The sequence below is a fragment of the Cottoperca gobio genome, chromosome 19, assembly GCF_900634415.1.
Source record: "Cottoperca gobio chromosome 19, fCotGob3.1, whole genome shotgun sequence".
Taxonomy (NCBI): Eukaryota; Metazoa; Chordata; class Actinopteri; order Perciformes; family Bovichtidae; genus Cottoperca; species Cottoperca gobio.
The window spans coordinates 13730156-13738816 of record NC_041373.1 but is presented as its reverse complement, the minus strand read 5'-3'; the positions used below and the strand labels follow the sequence as shown (position 1 = coordinate 13738816).

The 8661-nt window shown below is 39.8% G+C and overlaps 1 protein-coding gene across 1 annotated transcript in view; it reads left to right on the top strand.

The window, feature by feature from the left end:
- The window catches only part of LOC115024859 (protocadherin-15-like), a 111682-nt gene that overhangs the window by 20782 nt on the left and 82239 nt on the right, over positions 1-8661 (top strand). The window contains exons 3-6 of the mRNA XM_029456720.1: positions 385-493; positions 2344-2456; positions 3829-4035; positions 6137-6271. Coding sequence (XP_029312580.1) covers positions 385-493; positions 2344-2456; positions 3829-4035; positions 6137-6271 — 564 coding nt within the window. The remainder of the gene's footprint in view (positions 1-384; positions 494-2343; positions 2457-3828; positions 4036-6136; positions 6272-8661) is intronic.

Below are 8661 nucleotides of genomic sequence, written 5' to 3'. Positions count from 1 at the left end.
CAGAGCTTGTTGTTGCATAAATAAATAGCTTGGGTAAAGCTTTTCTTTATACCTTAGAACAACTTAGACCGACCGCCAAGAAATATATTTAGCTGTGGCTTAAAGCAGTAGCTGTTTTTAATTAAAGCTGGCACTCCTGGTGAGAAGTTGAAACTGTTCTACAAGTTCAAGTTTTGCTTGTTTGTTTGATTCTCTATTTGTTTCATACTGTCTTTTGTTTGTTGTTTATTCCTCTCAAATTGAAACTTCACTAAGTGTATGCAATGCCAGTTCTCATTTACTGTATCCTGTGTTTGCTACTTCTGGTGTTTTTCATTCTAATCTATGGGTTCTGTCACATTTGTAAGTGATGGTTGTGATATTTGACTTGGTTCTGTTTTACAGAGTAAGGCGAATCCCGTCAATGTGACTCCGCCCATTCAAGCTGTGGACCAAGACATAAACCTACAGCCTCCCTCTGACAGGCCCGGGATCCTATACTCCATCCTCATTGGTGGGTTTACGTTAGTTTGAATTTAGATTGGTTGGCTCTCTTATTGTGCAAATATACATTCATGTGCCTTCCACAGATTTAGGTCATTGTAGGCTGCAGTGATGCAAATCCACTCGCAGGATTGCTCAATGGTAATATTAGATATTTGTTTTATGTCTGAAAAAGTGTGATGACATACCTTAATTAGTTATCTTAGCCACAATTGATTTCACTAAAAATTTTGACTACATTGCAATATAAAACTACAAATACCATAATAAATGATTTTATCCATATAGCCGACATAAACATAATCTTTCCTAGTAAAATGTTAGAATTTGAATGTTTGCAGCAAAAACAAATGCAGAATCCCAAATGTTGTCCTCTTGAGTTCACCCTGAATGGCCACACAAAAATAAAATATTATTCAATGGATCATTAACCTACAGCAATAAAGCTTACTCTGTAATTCAGACATCAGCACATCTTGTCAACGCAGGTCTGTGGTGTCAGGGCTCCTGAAGCCCAGGGCCCGAGTTGTTAACTATTATAAAAGGATTGTAAGGTTTTTGAGGAAGGCATTGAAATGTTTAGATGCAGGATTAACTCAGCAGAGTACTAATGTGATTGTTAACAGCCAGTTGGCAAAGGATAAGATTTCTTTCTAAAATACAGCGATAATTGTCTTCCCATTAATCCTTCATAAGCACCTTAAGTTGAAAGTGATTAATAGCAGCTACAGAACACCATTGCAGCAAGACATCTTGATTAATGTTTAAAATTGTAAAATGCAGAGCAACAAAAAACCTTTACTTTTACTCATGAGCACTTTCATCTGCGTAGTCTGTAAAAATGCACTGACATGACACTGACTCGATTACATTTCCCAGACTCCTCCTGTGAAACTAATCTCTGTCTGAGTAAAGATTATGAGAGAGAGTTTCACAAAGGGCAAACAAATCTGTTGCAACTCTGCAGCTCCTCCAAGATCTCCGATTTGAAGACGAAAACCTGAATTAAAAGCAGTTAAGGGTCAGTTGGGAAAGCTTTAATGTTTAAAGATGGTTTTAGCGCGTATGACCTTCATCAGGCAATATATGACCAGGGGGTTGGTAAAGGATCTGGACAACAACATTATAAAGAACAGACTATTGCAAAGTTGCTTTGGTCATGGACACAAGAAGAAGAAGAAGAAGAAGAAGAAGAAGAAGAAGAAGAAGAAGAAGAAGAAGAAGAAGAAGAAGAAGAAGAAGAAGAAGAAGAAGAAGAAGAAGAAGAAGAAGAAGAAGAAGAAGAAGAAGAAGAAGAAGAAGAAGAAGAAGAAGAAGAAGAAGAAGAAGAAGAAGAAGAAGAAGAAGAAGAAGAAGAAGAAGAAGAAGAAGAAGAAGAAGAAGAAGAAGGCGAGGAGGGGAAGGGCGAGGAGGGGAGGGCGAGGGCACTCACCCAAACATCTATAACCACAAATATCAGGGGACTGTTGCTCCCTTGTCCACATGTGCCAGTGTTGCTGCTCTTCTCTCCAGCACTTGATTTCCCCATTGAGCAATGCAGCATTCTAAAGCACCACATATGTATGTGTCTTGGTGCATCTCCACCTGTGGAGAGCAGAGATGAGAAAGCCCAAAGCATTAGCCATCATCACGCTCTCTCGCTCTACCGCCCAACCCCCCAACCCCCCTGTATCTTTTATATTTCCCCTAGACACCCACCAGGAAAACATACAGGATATCGATTCTTAAACCAATTACTGATGTCTCTCCCTGTCTCGTCTCACACACACACGCACTACTCTACTTTACTCTACTACTTTCGTATGTATTTAGTTTTTGCTCAGTTCTTACTGTGTCTTTATTACCTGCTCCGTCTCTCAGGCAAACCGGAGTCCTATGCCGAATATTTCAGCTTAAATGGAACAACAGCGGAGCTCCTGCTACGAAAGCCCATTGATAGAGAACTCCACCGTAGATTTGATCTGGTTATCAAGGTGAGAAACACTGGGACTGGGGGAGAACTGGGGGGAGGTTTAATTTGATTTTTTCTCAGCGTCTTTCTTATAGAAACAGCAATACTTAACTGCATTTAACCTCCAAATATCCATTTATGTGGCGCATCCTGGTTCGTGTCAATTAAAAGTAGTCTACCCTAAACATATTAGGTGCCAGTAATGGTGTCGCATTAGAACTATCTCGTGCTGTGTGAGGGTGTTTTTGTCTTAATTAGAATGGTAATACAATTACACCACTAAGCATACATCAGGTTCTGCTCCACTGAAATTGAAAATGCAATTTTTCCTCTGTAGGATGTTTTTGCTGTACTTTAGTTAAAGGTGTTTGTGGATTTGTGTATATGTACGTATTGCTTATTGTGTAAGAGAGGAGAAGAGGGGTGAGGGAGAAAACTGGCCAACAGAAATAAGATTTAAACGAGGCAGAGAGTACAGATGAACAAACAGAAACACAGTTGTACCGTCATGTGTTTTAGATTGGCAAATTTCAATGGTCTGTAATAGACATAGACTTTCCACAGAAATAGAAAAACAAAGGCCTTCCCAAGGGGGAGTGTGAGAGTTGTAGGGGATAAGTGAGGTGAATTATATTTATTACTTTAATCCTAAAAACATGGGCATGAAAAACACATTGATGTAATTCAGTGTGAGTTACACTCACGCAGGTGTCATTATCGCAAATGAATGTCCTTAAATCTGCTTAGAAATCATAAATCATAGAAAAAAAGATGCTTCAGAATTTGCCTTAGAATCATCACATTTTTATATCTTCTTCATGATCAAAGTAATCCAGTGATAGTTGTACACCATGGTATTGAAAACAAGAACGGCTAACAGGCTTTTAATGGTGCCAATTTGCTCAAATGTAAACAAATATATGAAAGAGGGGGGGAGCAATAATACCTGTTGCTGACATTCAACTACAACAGCTCCTTTGATGAGCTTTTATTGGGTCTTGCTCTCTTGATGCCTGACGTTTTTTTCACACTGAGCTGAAAGGACAAGCAGCATTTCATGCAGAAACAACTCAGTGATGTCCTCTTTGAAATACAAGGACATCACTCGGGCTGGGATTTAAATTACAGGAGCACCAGGTTCACAGAGAAACACCTGGCCATGCAGCTGTATTTATTTCTGGTTTGAGTTACATGCGTGCTCTGCATGGGATTAAAAACACTGACCAGCGCAGGTAATGTTAAAATCAAAATATTTTCTACTATCTTTTCACATATTTATTATGTAAAACAATGTCATTAAATCTAATTTCAGCAGCAGGAGAAGAAGCTGTTGGAGGACAGAAGGTGAAGCATTGCAGCCAAAATGAGCAATTATTTCTCTCTCTCCTCTTTAGGCAGAGCAGGACAACGGCCACCCCTTGCCAGCTTTTGCCAACCTCCAAATCGAAGTTCTGGACGAAAACAACCAGGCACCCTACTTCCTGGAGACCAGTTACCATGGTTACGTCAGTGAGGCATCACCAGTGGGTACCACAATAGCGACCGCTGCCAGCCTGTCCACACCGCTGGCTGTCGTAGCTCTGGATAACGACGTGGAGGAGGTGAGGATAAAAGCAGACGGAGACATCATAAGCAGATTAATACTCATGTTATCGTACATCTTTATTTGTATGTGTATATTATGCTGCAGCCTTATACCTCTAAGGAGTCACTAATGTTATGTGTAACATCTACTTCCTTTGTAGCCAATGAGATGCCTGTAGGTATCAGTTAATTCAACCTTCCCCCCTTTTTCTGAGGCTTCATCTGGTTGATGTTAACAAGGACAACAAAAACTAGTATTAATTGATTTGCTCTAAGTTTAGATGAATGTTGCCTAATATTTCTTGGCAACTTGTAAAGATAATTCGCTGTAGTTTGCATTCGAGACGTGGCATGTAACACATTGCCAGATGGAATAGGGCCATTGACTAAGCCCCCTAGTTACAGTCGATACGCTTGTCAAGCTCTCCATTCTCGCGCGCCACATGTGCAATTTACAGTGATAATGTTGGCAGATTTGCTCCTCGAAAATCGTCAGTCATTTTTGACACGACGAGTCCTTGATTTGATGTAGAGACGAAAACGAGCCACTTATTTCTTGCCAGTGGCTTGTCAAGTTTGCCAACTGAAATAACAACTCTTGCTAGCTTTTAGCCGAGAATGCTAACATTTGCGACTCACGTTAGAGCAGACAAACGTACTGTTGAATCTATTCGTTCTGCTTTTGATTTTGAAAAGCGATATAAATGAAAAATAAAAACACACGTCTCTAAACTCTTTAGGTGTCGAGTATCCCTCTTACTACAGCAGCAGTTACAATAAGAGGTACTGGACAGAAATGAAGGACCGAGCCACCTACGTCTCTATTTCAGTCCCTCTTTCTGTTCTACTGAAGCTTCACTTTGTACCTTGCTTGCCGTGTGTGAAGTGCCTTATCTAATTTCCATGTGAATCTGGATAGTAAAACTATTTCCTTCTTAAATTGCCTCTCGGTGATAATGTAAGAATTTACAGTGCTGCAGCATTGTTATTGCCCGTGCATTCCCAAGAGCTTAGTTAGTTTAAGATGTAGCATAGGCAGTTTGACAAAAACAAGCTTTGGTTCATTGCTTTCTAAAAGACCCCCACAGCAGGGAATGAGCTTAGTAGGGATAATGTGTGTGTTTCTGTGTGTTCCTGAGACCGCGTGTCTGTGTGTCTGTGTGTCTGTGTGTGTGTTTGGGGCGATTTGATATACGTTGTTATTTTAAATATTGCTAACCCCGGTCTTTCCTCCGGCATTAAGTACCAACAATGATGATTAGTCCTAATTGCTTTTATGTGCCGTCCATCACTTTTATTTATGTGTGTGCATACGACTCTGAGTGTCCCTCTGTGTGTGTGTGTTTTATTTATGACTCAATATCCACACTGGCTACATCAACAATATTATCAGCCGCCCCTACCCTGCTGAGCCAGCCTTATCTGGAATGAGAGCGCGCACACACACACACACACACACACACACACACACACACACACATGCACACGCACACAGACACACACACAGATAGGAGGTGAATGTGTGGGTAATGTCAGAGGACGACTTGGACGAGGATTGCCTCTCCATCACTGAGTTTAACACACATGCACACATACACACATACACACATACACACCACCCTCTTAGGAGAGTTTTTATGTCAAGAAAACCTAGGAGATGTTTTTCATTCACCTTCTCCTGTCTAAGCACTTCTTTGCTCTCAGCTGTTTTGCATATGGAAACATTTTCATTTGTTACGTTTGTCCACTTATTTATTTTGGTGTTCCTTTATATTGTAAAACATAAACATGTGTGTGAGAGAGAGAGAGAGAGAATTCTTGGCTTCTTAAAATCTGTGTTACTTTTATCTGCTCTCTTAAGGATTCACTGTATGTTCATGAAGCATCCAATCTCTTAAAAGATCAGTGTTGTCCTTTAATTCATCCATAAGGTGCTTAATAGCCATCTTTTCTCATTGTTATTGTATTGGGCAGCTCCCAGGTGTAACCTTGTAACAACTTTATGTGCACCGCAAGCAATACGGCGGACATTCAACAGTACCTTCCCTGGGTTAAAAAAAAAGTATTGACTTTAATGTCTTCTCTGTTCCCCTAAACATCTGTCTTTCTCTCCAACAGACCAGGGACCCTCAGCTCCAGTTCTCATTGGACAGCCATGCTAATGTTTTCTCTGTGTCTGCTACTGGAATCAGACGATATCTCACCCTGGTGCAGCCACTGGACAGAGAGACACAGGACTCCTATACATTCACGGTACGACATACTATATGTACACATGAGAAAGAGAGAGAAATGAGCGTCTGAATGCATTTGAATAACTCCCCTCGAATCAGAGACCCTTGATGAAACTGTAGCGGTGGTCTTGACAGACTCTCATCTAGTGAAGAGGTGCACACGAGAGACACAATAAGAGGAGAGGAGTGAAAAATGAATCCTAGAGGAAGAGAAGAAGACAGGAGAAGAGGGAGGTAGATGGATAGGAAAAAGAAGAGGGATGCGTCGGCATTTGTAGCGCCATGAAGTCAGAGATATTTTAAGCCTTATTTAACCATTTTACAAGTAAGGAGGGAGAAGTGAGAATACGTGAGGGGGAGAGAGAAAATGCAGGGGGTGGCTGCACTTGTGAAAGAGAGAAAAAAGACTTTGTATTAATACAGCAGGAGGTTAAAGAGAAAATAAACTAGAGACATAGAAGGAGGAGGGGGGGGGGGGAATGAAGCACAAGGAATGAAAGATGTAGAAGAAAAGAGACAAAGATGGGAAGATCTGTGCATTGCACTTGTGCCCTTTCATAAACGGGGGATGTTTACCTCCACTGCTGTTTAAATGTTGATTTAATTTTAAGTTGTAACACTGCCTCCATAACTTTGTTTAGCATGACTAGCAGAGCGCTCATGAATAGTTGGCGAGTGTTTAGTAGTACTTGGCTCTTCCGTTGCTCAGTGCAGAAATAGATGTAGAACACAAGGCGTGTTACATTGATTGCTGTCCCTCTGTGTTTTACATTTGCATCAGTTTCACTGCCAGTCGTATGTTTTTTCTTCTGGTCAACTTTGCCCATTTTTTCCTCCTTTGTTAAACTGTTCATCTCCCTCTCAATCTGCCATCCTCCGTCTCTTATTCGTATTTCAGTGCAATCTTATTCAGCAGCTTCTTTATTGCTACGACACAGTGAGGCTGTTACTTGAGTATTTCCATGTTCTGCTACTACACTAAACATCAGAGGCAAATAGTGTACTTTTTACTCCACTACTTTTTTTGATGACTTTAGTTACTTTGCAGATTAAGGTTAATAATACAAAACATAATCAACACATAAATGATGTAATATTTTAGGTTAAGATAAGGTCGAATTGTATTGGTCACCGGGAGGGAATTCACAAACTACCCAGCAGTATATAAAGTAATTACAACGTGCCCCACCTTTACCATTTGCAACATTAAAGTGATAAACGCATAATGCATCAATAATTATATTCCAATAATATAATATACATTTTTCTGAGATGGGAAATTCTGCATCATGAGTATATTTTGATGCAAATACAAAGACTTTTGCTTGCGACATAATATTTCTACACTTCTGCTACTTTTACTTCCACCAGTGTAATTAAACTTAATCTCAAATGTTTCTCGTGCTGTCTGGAGATTAGACTTCTGTTTTGACACATAATTAGACAGATCCCAAGGCACATGGCTGGAAAAAAATACAGCATGGCAAATTATAGCTGTCAAAGTTCTTCCTTTCATGTCCTGTGGAAAGTGTTCAACTTTCGGGTTAAGAATTTCTCTCAGAATCGAATATCTTTCTTAACATCTATCTTCTTCTTTTTACTCTACTAGAAAGTGAGTTATCTTTTTGCAGATGTGCAGTGAAAATTAAAGTGAAATGTAAAGCACAAATGAAAGCCAAAATACTTTCATTGGCACACAAATGACAAGTTATTGAAAACAATGGTAAATATTGCTCTTATTTACAGTCTGTATGTACATTTTCGGCCACTAACTAGACGTCATGTACAGTACTTGGTATACCACTAATACACTGCTGACTACTTTCCAAAGGATATTATATTTGTTTAGAATTTTGAATGTGGTGTTTTTTTTTCCAGTTTTTGGAAGAAAAAGAAAAGCATGAAAGAAACTAACAAATCATAAAAGTATATTTCATGAAGCTTCCTGCCTCTACTGGCTTGACACTGTTATGAGTGTGTGTGTGTGTGTGTGTGTGTGTGTGTGTGTGTGTGTGTGTGTGTGTGTGTGTGTGTGTGTGTGTGTGTGTGTGTGTGTCTGTGTGTGTGTGTGCAGCATATTGTATAAGTGAATGCGTCCTTGTGCGTGCATGCAGCTATTTGGAAGTTAAAGATGAGAAAAGCAGAAGGCCTGGTGTATTGATTGAAAGGCAGAGGTGTACAGTAATCATCATGAAAGCCTTGCAGGAGAAATTAAACTCAAGGGGAGAGAGAGCGAGCGAGCGAGCTATGAGACATGGAGGATGATTTTCATTTTAAAGGAGTCAATCAGCTTCTTGGCAGATGAGCTTGTAGAGAAGATTGCTATCAGTGAAGAAGCTTCTGTCACTTCTGTTGATAGTCACTGTGATATGTATTATGGATGGATAATTTAAATTGGCAAATTTAATT